General features: G+C 50.3%; 1 protein-coding gene across 1 annotated transcript in view; it reads left to right on the forward strand.

Moving 5' to 3' along the window:
- Window positions 1-19,982, forward strand: part of GRIK4 (glutamate ionotropic receptor kainate type subunit 4) — a 106,592-nt gene that overhangs the window by 79,672 nt on the left and 6,938 nt on the right. Inside the window, exons 10-15 of the mRNA XM_072354867.1 lie at window positions 353-457; window positions 5,472-5,579; window positions 6,543-6,746; window positions 13,441-13,554; window positions 17,876-17,985; window positions 19,752-19,925. Of these exons, the coding sequence (XP_072210968.1) occupies window positions 353-457; window positions 5,472-5,579; window positions 6,543-6,746; window positions 13,441-13,554; window positions 17,876-17,985; window positions 19,752-19,925 (815 nt within the window). The remainder of the gene's footprint in view (window positions 1-352; window positions 458-5,471; window positions 5,580-6,542; window positions 6,747-13,440; window positions 13,555-17,875; window positions 17,986-19,751; window positions 19,926-19,982) is intronic.

The raw sequence follows: 19,982 nt of genomic DNA on the forward strand, positions 1-19,982 counted from the left end.
AGTACAACTGCTGACAGCTCGGTGCCAGAGGTGAGCTTCATACGAAGGGAGCTGAGCTGTCTGGATCGAGTAGTGTAGTTACCAGCAGTGACCAAACATAGGAGCAGACCCCAAGCTGAGCAAGGCCAGTCAGAAGGTGAGTGTGTTGCAAGTCTGCTTGGGGCACAAACAAAATTAGAAGAGGAAGCTCCCTGAGTATTTTTCCCCAATGAAGGATCAGCTGAACCTGAGCCTTCTGCTGCTGTGACCCACACATGTGAACCCCTTAGCCAAAGACAAGGACACCCCATCAGTGTCATGCTGCTGCTGTAAGGAGAGCAGCCAGGTGCGTAACTCACTCTCTCTTGGACAGGTAGAATTGGAAGGTCTCACCGGCCACATCGAATTCAACAGCAAAGGCCAGCGCTCCAACTATGCCCTGAAGATCCTGCAGCACACACACAGTGGCTTCCGGCAGGTAAGGGTGGGTGTGTGGGTTGGATCCTTGAAACTCGTGCTGGATATAAAGTCACTTTTGTTCTGAAGCTCGTGGAGCTGCACTGAGTGCTTTCAGTGGGGGAAAAATGTGGGAATTCCCCATGAATGGGCAAAAATTGGTACTTCAGCTGAGGCTAAGGATGCTGCAGGGACAGAGCTTGGTGTCACCTATAGCAAACCACTGACATTATGTCCAAGGAATACAGCCTTTACCAGCAAATCTAAAAAGCATTGGAAATGCTAGAAAAAGACTTCATGTGTCTTACTGCCATGGTGACAGCTCTACAGCTGCCCTTTTTTTCTGCGTGTGCTGCTTCTCCTGGTGCTGGCAGAGAACCAAAGCTGCAGTACCTTTCTATCCCACCCCACTCCGGCAGAGCATCACGGTGTTGGGAAATCTCTTTTGGTCCAGCAGCAGAGAGCTTTAGCCTCAGCAGAATGTGGCCTGCCAGCTCTTACCTGTCAAGTGACAGCTCGGCTTTGATGCTGCCTTTAGCTGGCTCTGAGTGAGCAGGGATCAAGACAGCCTTTTCCTCACAGTGGGATCTCTCATAGCATCAATGCCCTTTGAATCATTCCCCAAGCCCATCATGCTCTGAGTAAAAGTGACAGATCCAAGCCCATCCACATTAACAGGAGCCTGCGTTCAGCCAGAGCAAGGGAAACAAATGCTGCAAACCTCACTCTGACTGCTGTATTTTTGATGTGCTTCTATGTGGCAGGGAGTTCACATGGAGTGCGCGGGTTCTTCTGGAGCAGTGCTTCTCTAAGAGCTCCACAGAGAGCACTGGCTGCAGCATTCCCTCTGGCAGCCCTGTGATGCGGCTCAGATGACAGAAGTGATGGGTTTTCCTTCCCAGCAGCCGGTAACCGATCTCAGAGCTCGGAGGCAGCTGATATTCCAAGCCCCAGAAACACTCTGTTCCCCCATCCCCCCTTTTATTTTGCAGATCCCTCTGGGATCTGGAAGAGACATTGAGTTGCATCGACGACAGTGATTTAACATCTTTTATAATACAGAGCTCCTATTTAAAGAGAGGATCTTCCCTCTTTAGCAGGGGATGGTACAGGGGCCTCTGCTTGTACTTCAGGTGGTGCTGGATTGCTCTGTGTGGTCTGTAGTTATGTTTTTCATAACTCACAGCTTGCAGGCTTGCTTTGGGGATGGGCTTTCCCAGCTGGAGCTGTGAACTCCATTGCAGCAGAGGGAAGCCAAAGCCCCAGGGGCTGCAGCCGCTCCACCGCACCGCGGATCCTTATCGTGTTCTCGCCTAACGTGCTTCTTGGAATAAAAATAACTAAATAAATCATTAGAAATCATTTAATTAAACCCATCGCGAGGGGATGGGGTAAGGAAGAGACATCCACATCCTGGGGGCAATCATGTTCCCGAGGGTTATATTAACTGATTTGTCCAGACTCTTGTTTGAAACACTCCTATTCCCGTATTTTTAATCAAGCTCACACTCTCTGCCCATTTCTCTGCCTCTCTCCCTCACTTTCTCTCCTCCATCCTCTCTCCTTCCATCTATCGAAGCCACAGGGACTTCCAGCTCATCAGCTTTGATAGAGAATTCACCGATCTTGAAGCCGATCCAGATCTCAGCCAGCAAACAAATTAGAGACAGTTAGATTTTAAAATTTGCTGTTGCTTTTGGGCAAGGAGAGACGGGGCTTTTTGACATCCAATTTTTAATACGCTTATGTAATGTGCTGAACGTGTTTTTTCCCGGTTTAGCTTAACTAGTGGAAATTTTTCCCCAGCCACATGAAAGCTGCTCTCCGTTCATAGAATGCGCGATAAAGCACAGACTCATTAATGTGTCGGTGATCCATAGATCTGACAAGGACTGGTTGGTAAATGTCATCTTTTTATTTTCTCCTTTTCTTTACCAGTACAAAAGCACATCTCTAAGGTACCCAGGCAGCAATTTGCAGTAAACCAAGAGCTCAGGTTTGGCAGCTCAGCCAGAACAGAAGGCGAAGAGGGGCCGGGTTTGCCTGGCCCCAGGGAGAGGTAGGAGGATGCCCCACGATGGCACACCGCCATGACCTCACCTTTAGCTGCTGTGTCCTGCTATGGAGCAGTGGAAGTGATGGGGGTGCTTAATTGTTACACTGATGAGCTACAGATGAGCTACCAGCTGATAGCTCTGAGATCTGCTGCAGTCCCTACTGCCACATCGATGCTTTTTAGCTGGGAAGCAGCTAAAAGGTGGGTCCCCACGGCCCCTGTGGGGCTTGCTCCTCCTCAGCATGGTTTCAGGGACGGAAGCAAATAGCCAGGTAGTGTGTCCTGTTTGGTGATGCCAGGTGTCCGTCTGGGAGCACAAGGAATGCTGGGGGCTGCATGCATGTCTTGCAGCTTTCAGGTTTCTGTGGTCATCTCTCACTGTGTCCCCTGCTGTCTGCTGCAACAGAGGTTTTGTCTGCTTGCCTTGGCATCAAGGTGTCCTTCAGGAGTGCCTGGCAGCAGTGTGCACTGTCCTCTGAGGGTCTTCATTTGTTTGCTTTATCCCCTTTTCCACCCCTTCCAGAAAATCATTCCCTCCTTTCCAGGCTGATGAAGGCACCATGTTCCCAGCACCTACTTAATTACATCTCCTACTGGCACAGTCCCTTCCTCGTCGGAACCGACAAGGATCTCCAAATGGAGGCTTGATGAGAAATGAGAGCGTTTTGCACTCCTTCCTTTTCCCGGGGCCACCGCAGGACAGAGGGTGATGAATGCAGTCTGTAGGACAGTGCTTGCTAACCAGAGCCTGGAGGAGAGCTGTGCTCCTTGCAGTGGTGTCTGCTGCCTGCAGTGAGACAGATTCAGGACTGGCTTTACCTTAATTTTTAGGTAAAAAACAATTAAGGAGTGATAAAGACCTCTGAAGTTTATAAAGAAGTCTTGCCTTCATCTCCTGCCATCATCTGCCATTCAAGCCTGCAGGGCACTGAGCAGAAGACTTCATTAAAATCATTAGTCCACGTGGTATTTTGTCATCTCGTACCATGAGGAGCTTACAAGCCTGGCCATCACTGACGTGGTCTGTGCAGAGGAGCCGGCATGTTGGCTGCTGATACTTTGCTATGGAGATGTGAAGTTTCTAAGTGCCACTGATCCCCCTTTGAGGGGTCTCGTCTGCCTATGGGGACACAGCAACATCACGAGCAATGCCACCTCCTTGCCTCCCAGCCTCATGCACCTGCTCCTTGGGCAGCTCACTCTGAGGCTGGGTGTTTTCTTTCTCTGATAACAAAGCCGTAGATGAAGAAATGCCTCCTACCCCACGGCGCTTTGCAGGGGCATGGAGAGAAGTTCTGCACTTGGCCACAGCCTGCCACCAGGTGGTACCATCCGTCTCCAAAGGTGGCAGCTCCAGATTGCAGCCAGGTGGCTGCGCTGCCCTCACTGCTCTCCTGGGAAAGCTTTGCAGTCACTTCAGCTCGCCTGATCATTAGAAGCCCTCCTCTGATTTTTCAGCTTGTTTATTTCTGGCTGGTTTCTATCTATTTATTTTTTGTGCTAACGCTATCATTTTAGCTTCAAAAGCTGTTCTACCTCACTGTGATGGGCCTCCTCCACCTGGTGTATTTATACAGACCAATCGCATCCTCTACTAAAAACTCCCGCGTCCTAAAAACTCTTAAGTCCAAGTCCGCAGCCTTAACAACGGGACCATCTTAACCACATTTGTGCAGAGCATTTGATTGTTTCCTAACCCGCTTAGCGGATGAATTTGTTTTCTGTTTTTCAAAGGCTCTTCATATGTAGATAGAGATGATTAAGATCACCTTGACATCCATCTTACAAGACAGGGAGCGATCTGAGCATCCCAGGCATCTCCTGACACATTCGGCTTCAGCTCTGGCGAGCTGCAGGAGAAGTCAATTAGTGGTATTGTCATGCTGGGAGGGGACAGTGCGAGCTGGAATGGGGCACAGTGGGGTGAAGGACCCTGGCACTGGGAGCACTTGGCTTTGGTGCTGTGTTAAAAGCAAGGTCACATCCGTTGCTCTGCCAGAGGAGGAGGCGGTCAATTAGTCTCAGTATGCCAGCAGGGGAGAGATGAATTGGAGAACAGTGAGGGCTGTTGCAATTGAAGTTAATCTGTCACTAATCTATGGTTGTGAAATCTAGGGGCGAAAAAACCAAGGAGGCCTTGTTTATGGCTGATCCCTCGCTTGCAGAACAGTTGCTGTGGAGTGGTGGTTGTTAACCATTGCAGCAAGGGACAATCCTTTGTGCAGAGATGGGGAATGCAGGCCGGGTCAAACCTGCCCTGTGCTCCAGGTGGGCCAGCTGAAGGCTTGCTTCAAGAGCCCTGCGTCCATGGAGTGAATGGCAAGTCTCCCAGTTTAGGAGCATGATGCCTGCTGGTCTACCTATGGGAAAAGAAAAGGCTCTTCCAGAGGGTGTAAGGGAGCAGGATCCCAATCTTCATGCTCTGAGCTGTGTGCTGGAGATGCTGGTCTCTCTGTCCAGAGCTCTGAGGGAGGCAGATGAAACTCTTGAAGTTAAAATTAGGATTTATGCTATTCCTCCCCCTTGCTGAAAGCTGCGTCACAGCTGAATCATGACACTCTTCCCAGCACTGGGGTCAACTCCCCAGTGCTGCTGCCGGAATTAATGGCAGACACCTGCAGGACAGCAGGGGGTTCTGCTTGTTTTCAGACGTGTTACACAGACAGAGCAAAGCGAAGCAGCTGGAGGCAGGAGCCCCATCTCCCCATTTCTGAGCAATGAAATCACAACACTTTGGCACCTCCTGAAGTTCTCCTCGTTCAGGGAAGGTTTTGGCCTGGCAGTGTGCCACCAGGCTTCTATACCAGCCCATCCATCCCCCTGTCATACCTCCGTCAGGGTGGGTTGCAAAGATAACAGAGCACTCTTCAGTTCCTTTTACAGGGTCAGCCTATTGGCTGCCAGTCACCGGAGCCATATGGTGGGGTGCGTACAGTAACTCGCCCTGTAAATTTCATTATTGTGTTGTTTATCTCTGCAGATCGGCCACTGGCACGTTTCTGAAGGACTCAGCATGGACAACAGGATATTCTCCTCCAACATATCTGACAGCCTGTTCAATACCACGCTCATCGTCACCACCATCCTGGTAAGTGAGGGAGTCACCTGCAGTTCCCATTAGCCCATTGCCAGCCCAATGCTTAGGGGTGTCAGTCAGATAGAGTATTATTCTGTCCTCCTACCCCTCTCTGCCCCCATTACGCAGTGCTGCACACTGATTTCATAAAGAACAGACGATCAAATCTCTAATTACAGCACTGAGGACAATTCATGACAGTGTAATTAAACTCAAGTTGATGTTTCATATGGAAATGATATTTGATGAGTTCAGAAGCAGCTGGGGAGAGGGCTGGGATGGGGATAAGTTGCCATTTTACATTCGTCTCTGAATGATGTTCTTGTTTTGTGTACAGCTGGTAAGTTAGAAGGGACAGTTGTCCCTTCTACCCATAATAATTACTAAAATTGGCTAAGATGGATGCAACTGAAGCATGACTTCACAGGTACAGGCACCACCATCCTCATCTGACAAATTCCCCTTCCTGGTGCTCCCTATCCAATGCTGGGCTGGCTACCCCATGATTGTTCCAGTGCTTCTGCTCCTGCCTTAACGCCCCTCAAAATCCTGAAGCACTTTAGGAACTATTCCTCTGCTCCTCACTGTGTCTGTAGAAGAGCCCAAGGTGGGGAAGAAGCTCTGTGCCAAGAGTCTGGGCTCTGTGCATCCTGTGTGAACTCAAGGTGGTCACTGGGCTGCTCTAGCACATACTAGAAGCAGCCACCAGAGGCAATCCCTTGGCTCTGGTTCATATCCTAGATTGGGATGATCCTGCTGTACCTCCAGCATATCCCATAACACAGGTGGAGCCAATGAACATCGGTGCAGAAATGGCTCTCCTGGCTTTCCTTTGGGTTCCCAAGCCATCTGATGAGCTGTCTCATAGGGATGTATCAGGACAAGAGATAGGTCCTGGTGCCTCATAGCAGAGCCCCCTCCCCTCCGTGCTGCCCCGGCTAAGATGGGAATGACAGCTGCCCAGTTTCGATGCAGGAAAACCCTTACTTAATGCTGAAGTGGAACCATCAGGAGCTGGAAGGCAACGACCGCTACGAGGGCTTCTGCGTGGACATGTTGAAGGAGCTGGCAGAGATCCTACGCTTCAACTATAAGATCCACCTGGTTGGAGATGGTGTCTATGGAGTCCCTGAGGCAAACGGCACGTGGACAGGGATGGTCGGGGAGCTGATAGCTCGGGTAAGTGAATTAACCGCTCCTTTTGGCTGGATTCTAGTGGGACTTGGCAATGAAAAGCCCTGATGCTTTATTAAGTGCTCCAGGATGGATGAGGGTTTTAGCCCGTGTGTGAGGCTCTGACCTGAGGATCCCTCATTAATGTGTTCTCCTGGTTGCAAATGCATTTGTTGTGTCAGTGTGGCTGTGTGTGAAGCAGACAGAGCAGGCGTTGGGACCTCTGGGCATTCCCAGGGCTGTTTGCTTTGCCCAGACTCTGAAGTACTTTCAAATCTTGTGGGTTTGTTTTTTTTTCTGCCTGTGAAAAGATACATTGAAAATATGAAATAGATAAAAAAAAACAAACACAAGGACTGGAAGGGGTCAGAAAAATACACTGACTGGAGCACAGCAAGTAGAAATCACATTTCTACCCAGAAAACTGTTGGCATTTCAGCGCCGTGGCTTTGAGTGTTGTTTGCTGGAGAGGAACATTTCTGTTTGTTTGTTTGCAGTGTATTCACTGAGATCTTTTTGCAGTTCCACTTTGTGGTGGTGCAGCTGGAAAGAGCTGCTGGCTCTTACTGGGTTTGGTAGCATTTATGAGCTCCTCCAGCCTGAGCCCCCATTGCTCACGCTCTGTTTTCCTTCACAGCTGAAGGTGCTCCTTCCCCAGGGATCCCGGGGCTTAAATACACTTCATGAAATACTCCCAGATCCTTAGTAAAACAGGCTTAGCCAAAGCTAACATCAAGATTGATGCTATTTAAACCGCTGTTTCCATGCTCACTTGTTCCTGCACTGTCTTGTCATTACCAGTATGCCCATGAGAACTCGGTGACAGTTTCTCAGTTGGTGCCACATCCACAGTGAGGTTGTTTTTGAGAATCTTAGTGCTAGAGAAGCACCTGAGCTGCCCCATCATGACCTTCCCAACAGCAGCACATTGTGCAAAGCAGAGGAATGGGGGCCCGAATGGGATTTGAGGTGAGCATTCGTACATGATGTCCCCCACTTTCCATCTGATGTCCCGTAGCTGACTGATGCTCAGTCCTCCCTTAAGAGCTTCAGCTGAGTGCTCACAGCCAGTTGGAGCAGCTTTGGGAGTAAGGGAGGCGCTGAGGGCTGGGGCAGGGCACTCACCAGGGTCCCTGCTCAGCTGGTGTGTTGTGTCCCCTGGGTCACCTTTCCCAGCAGCACCAGCTCCTCACGCCAGCTGAGATCCCCTCTGTCTGCCTCTCCTGAAGAGCCCTCTGTACGGTTGTTTGCAAATGCTCAGGGCTATTGGCATAGTTTTTATACATCTTTCACTCTGTGTGTATATATATACACACACACACACACACACACAAGTACATATAAAACAGTTCAGCAGCATTTCTTCTGGGAGGCGAGGAGGAAGGTGCGTGGAGCAGTGTGTGATCTGTGCAGGCAAAGGAAGGGAGCAGCCGTCAGATTTTTGGCCTGCTGACCTTGGCAGTGCCTCCCCATTAAACATGAGCTTCTGGAGGGTGTTTTTTGGTAGAGAGAAGTGTTTTAACTTCATCTTCACACGGAAACAATTTGTTTCTTCTTCAGCTCGAGCCTTATTTAGGAGGATTCTTCTTTCTGCTCTGGCAAGAGCTGGCAAATTCGTGTGAGGCTGAATCAGAAACTGAAAAGGAGAAAAGGTTTTGTCTGCTTTGTTCTTCCTAGGTTGTGGTGGGTCCTGGGGTCAGGCAGGGCAGAGCTGGCTGTGTGCAAGCATCCCATCCTGGGACTGCTCCAAGCAGGAGAGCAGCAATGCTGGCTGCACGCCTTCCTCTGTCAGTGCCTTCATTGCTTCATTCCCTCCAGCTCAAGTCCGTGCCCCTTTAGCACAGGGAGGGCATTAGTCAGGACACAGACTTGCCACGGGTGTCAGGACATCCCAGACCCAGAGGTGAGGTTTAACACACATACAGTGCAGGGCTGGAAGCTCAGAAGCATATCCAGCTCCATGCAATACCTTCCCACTGTTTTATTTTCATCTCTGGAATGCCCCCATGGCAATGAAGCTCGCAGCAACTACAGGCTGTATGTGAAAAGTGTTTTATTTTACTGCTTCTAGATGAACCAGCTATTGATTTATTCCTAAGCGTTGAAAATTCTATTACAGCTAATTGTACGCTGTGGTATGATTGAGAAGGGCATGGTATAAATAAACATAAGTTTGTTGTTGAACCAAATTGACAAGTATGTATCTTATCGACCTACTCACAAAGGTGCTGAGGAGCTGAGGAACGCAGGGCTGGGCTGGATGTGGGGTGGTAGAAGAGCTGCAAGGGCTCTTGCATCCATGCCCTCTGTCACACTTGTGCTTAGATTGAGAAACTTAGAAGCACTGTGGTCTGATGGAGATTTGGCCTAGGAGGAATCATGCGCAAGGGCTCACACCCATTCCTTAGTGAAAGATGCCTCAAACTGGGAAAGCAGCAAGCTGATCGATCACTGTGGACTGGGACAGCACAGCCCCTGTCTGCCAGGCAGGGCAGTGAGGCTGCTCTCATGGTGGAGCAGGTTTCCCTGTGAGCCCTGTTGGGGCTGGCACCAGCAGACTTCAGCCTCCAGCAGCCAGGCTGACGCCGCCTTACACGCCTGCTATCTGTAACAAGCCAACAAGGTGAGCAGCAAATCTTCCCACCTCCTATTGTTCGAAGTTGGAGCCTTAGGGGACAATAGGGCTGAAAGAATTATGGCTCGCTTCTTCCCACCACAGCGCAGAGCCTGGCTTTGACTCCCTGATGTTGTCTTGTCTTCCTTTTCTCTCTCTCCCCAGCACATCCTTGAGCTGAACTGAATTCACTAGTTAGCTACATGCCAACAGATGTATTCTCAAGGCAACGTGACAGCTCTCTCTTTGTTCCACCACGGCTGGATTTGCTGTCTGGGTAGTGGAGCCCTTTGGTGGCTGTGTTCGGTGCCCGTACCTCAGCTCACAGTGAGTTGCTGGTGTTGAGCATCCTTACAGGGTGCTACTGGCCTTGCTGAGTGCTCAGTGTTCTTGCTGCTCCTTGAGGAGATGGCTGGTGTGGGGCTGGTGCTACTGCAGGAGGTGCTTTAGGGTGGAGAAAAGGCTGGTGAGAGCAAGCTCCTGCTCTTTGCTTCTGCACAGCATCGCTTGGTGAGCGAGATGGAGTGCAGTAACACCAGACCTTTGGCTTCTGTGTCAGTGGTCTGAATCTGGCTGAGGTTAGCAGTGATTAAAGCTCTCTTTAAAGGGGGGGAGATCACAGAATCACAGGATACGGTTGTGCATCTCATGTCTCCTGCTCAGGAGCACCAACACCAAGAGCTGGAAGAACTTCAAAGCTTTTGGGGTGAGGTTTTCCAGCTCAGTCTCTAGTGACCGGTTGCATGAAGATGCTTTACTATCAGACCTTCTCCTCCAACTGCTCCAAAAAGGGAAAGGAAAGAAGGGAGAAGGATGGAGAAGTTATCCCCAGATTGGCAGAGTCCTGCAGTGGGTGTTGGTGTTGAGTGAGGAAAGCTGTGCGTGGGTGATGGAAGGAGGGGGAGTCTGTGTGCACAGTGCAGCACTGCAAACGTGATGAGAGAGATGGGAGAATGGGGGTGAGGGAGATGGGAGAGTGGGAGGGAGGGGTGGGAGCGTGGGAGGCTGGGAGCAAATGGGGTCTGCATGTGCTGCTGCTTTTGGCACGTGCAGGTTGGTCAGTGTGCTGGGAGCTGAGTGTCCCTGCAGGCTTATGGGCCCCGTTCCCAGGGAATGGGCTTGTGCTGAGGGCACAGGAACAGCTGGCACAGGCTTTCTCCTCTTAGGGATGGTGCAGGTGAAGGAATGCAGATGGAAGCAGACCTGGTGCTGATGCCTGCTCTGATTGCTGATCGCCCCATCCATGTTAGTAATTTAAATAGAGGGCAGCAGCCTCTGGGGCTTTCTGGCTGTCACTTTGCATGTGGCAGGATTCATTCGTGTCCTTAGAAAAGTAGTTTGGAGTGACCAGTTAATAGTCTGGAGCTGCAGCACTCAGTGAGAGCCTGTCCCAGAGTTGTGCTGGGGATCAGATGGGTCTGGAGGCTGACAGCTGATTTTGGCTTTGGAGAAGTCTCTCCAAAGGAAAGCTTTCCCTGCCCTCAGCCATACTGTGCTGTGTTGGCAGTGCAGGTGGAGAGGGCTCTCGTGTGCCTGGGGCATTTATGAACTGAGGTGCTCTTGCAAGAAATCCCAGCCTCATGTTCCCAGGGCTGTCCCTGTTTAGTCAGCACAAAGCCTGACGCTGCTCGGGCTCTCCCTGCATGTCGTGTCATACCTGGACAGTGCATTGCCACTGGGCTGACATCAGCCCCATTCATCACCACTCCCTCCTGATGAGCCTTGTCAGCAGCCCCAGTGAGGAGATGGATGCCTCCTCATGGCTGGCAGTCCCTGCAATATCCTTCTTAAAGCTGCTTAATTGTTGTTCCTCTTCAGGAGCCTGGCTCAGTGCTTTTCTCATCCTTCCCAGTGGCAGCATCAGCCTGGCTACTCCCACAGGCAGTTCTGGATACGGCCACAGCAGCTCCTTTTATCTCAGACAGCAACTCCTCACCTAGCAAAAGGTTTGGCCTCGTTTGAGAGGTATCTGCTCCCCAAATGCCCTAGGTCTTTTTCTAAGCCTATTTCACACTGACGTTTATAGCTGAAATTGTGCTGGAAGGCTGAAAATCGCAGTGTTTGCCCCTCTTTCCCCCAGTCCTTTCCCTCCTGGTTTCCCTTTTCCTATGAGTGGATGGAGCTCAGGAGCAGAAAGCAAAACCCATTTATTCTCCAGACACACCATTTAGGCTCAAAACTATAACTGCTCCCCATGCTCCCATGCTCAGGTGGGGAGGAGGATAGAGAGCAGGGAGCCGTGGAGCTCTGTAACCAAGAGACACTGACCTCGCTGAATCACACAAGTTTTGTGAACATCAGGGAGCAAAGTCGAAAGCATGAAATTGATGATATTCAGGCAGAGAACACATCACATGCCATCCCCAGATCAAAGTTTAGCGCTGTCAGAAATCAGCCCTTAACTTCCGAGCCTGAGGAGAGAGGAAAGGGAGAGTCTGACAGAGCAGAGCTGTGAGCAACCAGGTCTGTGCTGCAGGGAGCAGGTGGGGATGGGCACAGCAGCCTGCACATAGCTGGAGCTCCAGTGCTGGCCCTGCAAGGGCAGAGGTTGGGGGCAGAAGGAAAGGGGCACGGATGCCCGTGGTGCGTTCTGCATGTGCTGCTGAGGGCACCCATGGGAGCACAGGGCACCCCCAGCTCAGTCAGTGCCCAGGGCTTTCACTTTGATGCACCTTTGGTGCAGCATACCTGACATCTGTTGCTCTGTGGGTTTGCTGATGGACTTCTCCCGGTTCTCCAAACTGAATGCAAGTAATCCAATGTCAGAATTAAGCTGTATCTTTGCAAGGGGCTTTGCTGGCAGAGCTCTCCCCAGGACAATGGTACCTGCGAGTCTTTATAAGCAATAGACAAGGGAGGTTTAGCAAGCTTTAGGCTTTCCCTGCCGATAACATTCCTTACACACCGTGTTCCACAGATGACTTGATCCCATCTTTGTAATCTGCTGCTGTTTACATGGGGCTGAACTGCTCTTGCACAATGCTATGATTACCAGTGCCTTTTAAAAAGCCTGTGGGTAAATGTCTGGCTAGGCAGAAATTCTCCCCAGCTCATAATTCATTCCAGCCTGAACCTCGCAGGAATCTGTAATAGCTGCTAGGAAACAATTGCAGAAATCTGGCACCGGTCTTGTCCAATAAAGCCATCCTGCATGGACTGTGAAATATCACCTTCTCTGTGACCTGTGCACCTTATTTGCTGGTGGGCAGGCTTGCCAATCACCGTGCCTTGCTTTTGCCTTCCCTTCTTGCTGCTGGCTTTAGCAGGGCTTCTACAAGCCTTGCCTTCTATTGGCTTTTCTCCTCATCTGCCTTTAAGCCTGGTGGGGATGGAAAAACAACGGGGCAGACCTCGGCCTGGAGGCACTTAGCCCTGTTTTTCCTAAGGAAATAGAACAAGAGCAGGGGCAGAGAGCACGGCAAGAGCAGCGCACCCGCAAATTTGCCTTTGTGTGATGCATTTGCAAGTAGGGCATGGATCCAGGGAGATAAGCTGCATATTTTATCGAGTCGTCAGGCCTGATGGTGCCTTGGCTTCTGCACAGACCTATGAAACTCGGGGACAACAAGTGCAAATAGCTTTCCTTTTCCCCCCCTCCCCTTCTTTTTCTCCACACGCATAATTGTCATCCTGCAAAGCAGGCAAACAAACCTACAGGAGAAACGGGGGAGGTTTCGTTGTTACAGAAAGCAATTACAGACATTAGAAGAGCTGTAGTAATAAAAATAATGTTTAAAATTCAAATCCCTTATCCATATTGCAAGGATATTAACGTCGCAAGGAGGTATTTCTTTATTTCTTTCTTTTTTTTTGCCCCAATCTCATTTGCTTTGCGAGGCAATCTGGAAACATTTATGCCCTGTCTGGAAGGAGAGCACTGTGTTAAGCTGGGGCTGTGTTAAGAGAGGCAGCCTGCAGCAATAAGCAAAGGGTGGTCTGGTCCAGAGCATGACATGGTTGTGCTTTGGGTGTCTGAGGAGGGTTTGTGTGAAAGCCAGATGGGGTTGAACTCCTGCTGCTCTCCCCAGAGCCCCATCTCCGCTGTTCCCTGCCCTGCACTCACCTCCTTTGCTTCTCTCTCTGCAGAAAGCCGACCTGGCAGTGGCGGGGCTGACGATTACAGCAGAGCGGGAGAAGGTGATTGATTTCTCTAAGCCATTCATGACTTTGGGAATTAGCATTCTCTACCGAGTTCATATGGTAAGAGACTTCTTTTATGAGCATTTATGTGCCTCCATTATTTGCATGCAAACGCTCCTCGTTATAGAAGAAAAGTGAAGGGCTCATAAAAATATTTGGTTTTCCTATTTAAACACAAATGTGCTGGACCTTGATTTCCTTCCTCCTGCCCTGAGTCAGCTGAGTGTATTCAGTTCCCATCGCCCCACTAGCTCCATCCCTGGGTCCCCAGTTGCTGCAGAAGGTGAGCACCGACATCCCAGTCCCTTCCAGCAGGACGTCCCATTGTTCCCAATGTGCGGCTGGGAAACGTGCTCTGCACTGTGCTGAATGCGATGAGAATTACAGTCCTGATTTCCCGTCATCTCAACAATAGCAGCCAAAAGGATAAAACAATTAGAGCTGCCTCTCCCAGCCCCCTCCCTTCACTCGTGATGCTGTTAAAGATGCAGTGTTCAGTACAAATATAAACAAACTTGCGCATACATCTCTCTGCACTGAGTTGCTGCTGCCAAGAACAAACAAGTAATTAAAATCTAGTTAAAATTCCATTTCTTCTGCTACGTGCAGGAATTAGGATCGGTCATTAGCTGATCAAGAAAGGCCAGACCTTTAGGTAACCATCCCTTCCCAGCCACATCTCTTCACACCCAGTTCCCCCTGTATCCAGAGGTGTTTCTGCTGGTGCCATGTGGCTGGGCTTATAATTGAGTTTCTTGCTTTCTCACATGTTTGGGGATTGATTACCAACTGTGCTCTGCCCCCGGTCCTCCCTACAGCCCAGCAAGTCCCATGAGGCCCCATTCCATGGACAGTGTGAGGCTGCATCACTTGCCCCATGGATGTGCAGCAGTGTCAGTGCGAGGCTTGCATGTAATGAGCTGCTTAAGTGCGAGGTGTGTGCTGCTGCCTCTGTGCACTCAATGTAAATGTGTCTGACACATCCACTTTGAGTGCAAGTTCTTCAGGTCAGAGACCGTCTGCTCCTCATAGTACAGGCATGACACTGGAGAGCTGTGTCCCAGCTCAAGCACATCCCAGAGTGAGCAGGATTCACGTTTAGGGTCACAGGAAGCATTTGGCAGCCGCTCCCCTTCCATTTACACAGAGTGGCCCCATTAGGGCTGCAGAAAGGGATGCAAGCATCTTCCGGCAATGGGGGATCCCCAGCTTCTCCTCCAAGCTGGAAGTGGGCAGTAATTAACTCATTAAACTGCTAAATATTGAATTAGCAGGGAAAGGCAAGGTAGCTCATTGGGGCTTGCAGAGCAGCTGGAGGTAGCCCCTCACCATCACCCCCATAATGCCAGAAATTGCAGCTGATGTGTGTTCATCACGGCTCAGATCAGACGTAGCCTCATAAATAAGCACAAACAAATCCCTTGCTGAGGAGTGGCCTCCATGCCCCAGTCTCCTCCCAGCATGATGACATTTTACGTGCATTTCCATTTAACTCTGGTTGCAAATTTCCCTCCCCCCCCCCACCTTTCCCCTTCCCACCCACCCAACCCAGCCACCACACTGCCTCTCTTATCACACATAACTGAAGATGGCAGCTTTAAATGGGGCTGTCATTTTTCTCAATTTCACTTGTTGTGATATAATCAAGTATGGATTTCTGACGCGGGGACTCTAATAGGCTTTCTGACTCGCAGGCTGCGAGGAGAAAAGGCTTTTTTTGTTTATTACATCCCTGCTGTGGTCCTGCAGAGGGCAGGGGGTAGATGGTAGGTCCTGAGCTGTACCAGGCTCAGGGAAAGGACTAAGGCAGGTATCTGGTGCTTTGCTCTGCACAGAGGTGTGTTGGAAGGCAGGGTTATTTGTTACATACACTTGCTTCTGCTCATACCTGCCTCCAGGAAAGGTACTGAGGGACCAGCTGGCACATGGTCCTTGTTGATCTGCCTTGAAAGTCCTTTCTGTGCTCTCCCTCGAGATGAGGTGACATACGTTAGGTGAACTGAGGCTTGAAAAGGTTCTGCTCGAGTGCTGCAAAGGTATGAGCTGGGAGGACCAACTGAGCAGCCAGTCCCTGGGTTCTGCAGGCAGGCAGTGAGCTGCAGGGCTCCCGTGGAGCTGCATGGTCAGACTCTGCAGTCACCAACATCCACCCATCCAGAAACCTGCCCTTACCTTGCTGAGAATGAAGCTTCCAGGAAGCAAAGAAGCACAGAATAGCTTGGGTTGGAAGGGACCTTGGAGATCAGAGAACCTCAGAATGGCTTGGGTTGGAAGAGATCTTACAGCTCTTCTAGCTCCAGGAACCACTGAATGAATCTCTCTTGCCTCCATCTGAGGATATGCAGGAGACCTTCATCAATTATTGGACACTTTTAACATTTCTATTCCAGGAAAAATAGCTCTTCCAATTAACAAAGCCGTATTGGGACCCGCTAAAAATATCTGACAGACGCCTGATATTGTCAGTCCCATCTTCAAAACAGACAGATAAGAGAGAGTTTGTGCCCTCTGTGGGAACAGAATATCTTTATTCTTATCCTCAACTGTGAATGAAAAGAATATGTAGCAGCAGCCTGAAAATGACTGTAGCTGAAAAGAACCAGAACTACTACTACTGTAAAGTCACAGGAGAGAGTCACTGCCAAGCTGGAAACTTAAAGCTTCCAATGCAATTTCCTTAATGAGCATAATTTATTGACAAACTGCCCCAGAAACACAGAGAAGACATGGAGGCCCTAATTACAGCGAGGAACTTTGCTACAGGAGCATCTCACAAGGGAGGCTCAGCTGAGACATTGCCAGTGCCCAGGAATCCCCCACCAGATGTGGGATGCTGGGCTTCCAGCTGGCAATCGTCAAGCTGGGACCAGCAAGGTGCAGAAAGGAGCAGCTGGGAGCAGTGAGATGGTCTTACCTCCTAGCAATGATAAGAGCTGCTACAGTAAAGGTGAGCAAGGAGATGCTATGGGGTGGCTCTCCCAGCAGTTTGCTGTAGTTGGGAGCATCACAGCACCCGAGGTATTTATATTCAGGAAGGTCTTTGTGTAACAGCCCGCCGCCTTTTCTAGCGACATCCCAGTTTTAAGAAGAGCTAAGGAGACCTTGTGAAATGCAGCTTTTGCATGAGAGTAGGAATATTTCAGTAGTAAAACAGTGTTTTTATGGAAACAGAATTTCAAATGCTGCTCTTGGCTCTGGGGAAGGAAGAAAAGGCAAAAAAAAAAAGCCACCAACCCTCAATTCTGTTTCCCAAAGACTTGTGTGAAAACAGAAAATCACTCACTGCCTTGGGATTAAGTGCAGCTCTGAAGCACTCGGGGCTTGGATGGCACCGGGTTTGCTGTGGCAATTGAAGTGAGCTGTTATTTATTACCAGCTGCTATTAGTTTATGTGGTGTCATGAGCGGAGTTAAGGCAGCGGGCTAAGAAAAATGAGGGCTCTGTGTATCAGAGACAACCCCAGCAGCAGCCTCTGTGTAAGGGAGCAGCGAGCAGCCCATTTTGGGACACCCCTGTTCAGGTGACATTGAGTTTGCTCGGAGATAAATTGGGAGCTGCTTTTTCCCCACTGAGCCGAATGGGAGTTCAGCTTGAGAGAAACGTCTGGAAATTAATCCTTCTCTCATCCCAGCCTTGCTAAACTTGACAAGATTTCGGTGGCTGCCTTGTCCTTGTGAGTCGGATGTACTTGAAGAGCCGAGCAGCCCAATTTCCCTAGCAGCGAAGGTGTTATTTCTCAAGGAAAGGTGGCATTGCTGAGGTAGAAGCAGGAAATTCTGACGCATCCTGAAGATAAAAATATCGCTTCTCTGAGATAAAAGTAATAATTGTACTGAGTTTTATAGGGAGGGAATGTCTGAAGGCAGAAGAAAGCGAGCCTGAAATGTTGCAAATATGTTGTGGGGTGCTTTTTTATCCCCTTTTTTGCATTAAAATGCGTTCTCCCTACTATGTTTCCTGCAGAGGCTCCCACCCCTCTACCCCCCACTTTCACCCTGGGAGCCCCTTTGTGCCCAGCAGTCCTCTATGGGTGACCAACAGCTCCAGAGCTGGGTTCCCCCCCTTTTCAGGTCTGTCCTGCAGCACATTGTGTCCCATCTTCCATCACTTCACCTGTCTGATTGCCTGGAGGAACAAAGGAGGCTGTTCCAGGGAGAGGAGAGGTCTCAGGAAAGGTTCCCTGCAGGGAGCAGGGCAGGCTCACCTGTGGCACTGCCTTCCCTGCAAGCCTTTTGCAAATCCCTATTTGCTGTATTTCCCTTCTGCCCCCTCCCAGCCATTGTCAGCATCAAGGCAGGTGCGTCTCTTTGTGTCCTTTTCAGAATGAATCAATCAGTGTGTAAAAAAAAACAGGTCAAACTCTCATCTGTTTGCCTTGCAGGGCCGCAAGCCTGGCTACTTCTCCTTCCTGGACCCCTTTTCCCCTGGTGTGTGGCTCTTCATGCTGCTCGCCTACCTGGCCGTCAGCTGCGTCCTCTTCCTGGTGGCTCGGTAACGTGGCTGCTGTTGCCTTTCCTTTCCTCGCGGTGCCATCTAGCGTCATTCTCCCAGCCCCGTGGTGAGGGGCTGCACGTGGGGACGTCCCCCGGGCCACCAGCATGGGGTCCTGCTGTCCCCCATCAGCTGGGGATGGAGCTTTGCTGGGCATGCATCGGTGCTGGATGGCCACGGGCATAGCTGTGAGCAGTGCCAAAAGCTGTCTGGGAAGGGCAGGAGGAGGTTTGAGATGAGGTGCAAATAAGGCCGTTCCCTAGAAGTGCTCAGTCTGCAGCAGAGAAAGCAGAGCACTTGTCTTGGCCATAAAGGGCAGATGTCAGCACAAATGCATTCAGAGATGTTAATGCAAACTCCAGTCCTGGTGTCGGTCCTTTAAAACGCGCTGTATTCAGAAAGTGGAAGTTCATTAATATCCTTCAAGAGCTCCCGGCTGACGTGCAGAGCCTCGCCTGACAGCCCTCAGTCGATTCCCTACGACTAATTTAAATCAGCTTTAAAAACTAGCACCGAGCACTTTTCTGCACCACATCTCCCATCGAGGCTCGGGGGCTGAGCTCCAGGGCTGCCTTCCATGAACCTGGTGGCAAAACGTTGCCGTTTGGTGCCACAGATGGACCTTTGCACACTCAGCTCAGCTGTGTCCTGGAAATGCATTCCAGAGGTGTGCTCAGGGCTCGGATGCTGCTTCGGGACGTAGCGAATGCCCTCTCCTCATTATAGAAATGGAACCGTGCTGCCACTTGGTCCCTTAGCATGGCTGAAGTTGTCATGCTGACAAGGCTTTAATGCTTTCTTTGAATCCCATTACAGCCTCACATGCATAGTCTTGAAGAAAACACTGAATAATGGAGCAGGGCACTCTCTGTAGGCTGAGATGTGGTGCCCCTCCAACCCCTCTTCTGCATGTTTTAAACATTGCCCTCTAGGTCTTGTGCCTGTAGATGAGGTGAGAGATGCAGGAATAAAAGGCTCATATGGGTGAAATGCTGCAATAGAGCCCTGCAGCTGCATTTGCACCCAAAATAACCCTCTCAAGCACCAGCTTTGTTAACCATTAGCAATAGAATGAATGGCAGCGTAGGATTTAGAAGACTTTCTTAGCAACCGGGGAACTGAAGAGTGAGAACAGCCCAAAAAGAGAGCCTGGCTGCCATCACTTCAGTGACATGCTGTTGTTGATTTGCAGTTACCACCCCTGTCCCATCTCTGTGAGCTCTGAAAGCAGGAGATGTTTTAAAACAACCAGCACAGTTTGGCCTCAAACCAAACCCATGGTTAGACCTTGCTGGGGCCACCAGACCTTGGAGCAACCAATTGCAACCATTCTTCCTCGATGATGTCGTGCAGTCAGGTCTTAACGTGTTCCACTTTGGGTCTTGCCATGGATGCTCATTATCTGGCAGGGATCCCAGCAGGAGATGTTTGATTTCAATTTCACATCAAGACCACGCGCTTCTGGAATGATTGTCATTGTCTGTGATGCAAATTGGCACGCAGGGCTCCAGCCTCCCTCCAGCTCATGTCCTTCAGCAGAGCCTCCCAAAACTTATGCACATCTTACAGCAAAGCCTCTGGCTCCCGAGTCTCACTCAGCACAGCTCTGTGCCCTGAGCAACAACTGACAGCTGAGTTTCCTCCTCAGAAAAAAAACTGCCTCCGGGAGAGCTGGGGCTTTGCAGCTTTTCTTTTCCTGTTATGATTCTCTTAAGTGTCCCATTTCCCAGCAAATTACCTCTGCTTCCTTCTCCTTGTCCTTGCAGCTTGACGCCCTATGAGTGGTACAGCCCCCACCCCTGCTCACAAGGCAGGTGCAACCTTCTCATCAACCAGTACTCGCTGGGCAACAGCCTGTGGTTTCCCGTCGGGGGGTTCATGCAGCAAGGCTCCACCATCGCCCCCCAGGCGCTCTCCACGCGCTGCGTCAGTGGAGTCTGGTAAGGTTGCCCTTCCTCTAAAGGGGGGCTTCTCTTGCAGAGTGGGGATGGAGATCA

Source organism: Excalfactoria chinensis, chromosome 21 (genome assembly GCF_039878825.1).
Source record: "Excalfactoria chinensis isolate bCotChi1 chromosome 21, bCotChi1.hap2, whole genome shotgun sequence".
NCBI classification, from domain to species: Eukaryota; Metazoa; Chordata; class Aves; order Galliformes; family Phasianidae; genus Excalfactoria; species Excalfactoria chinensis.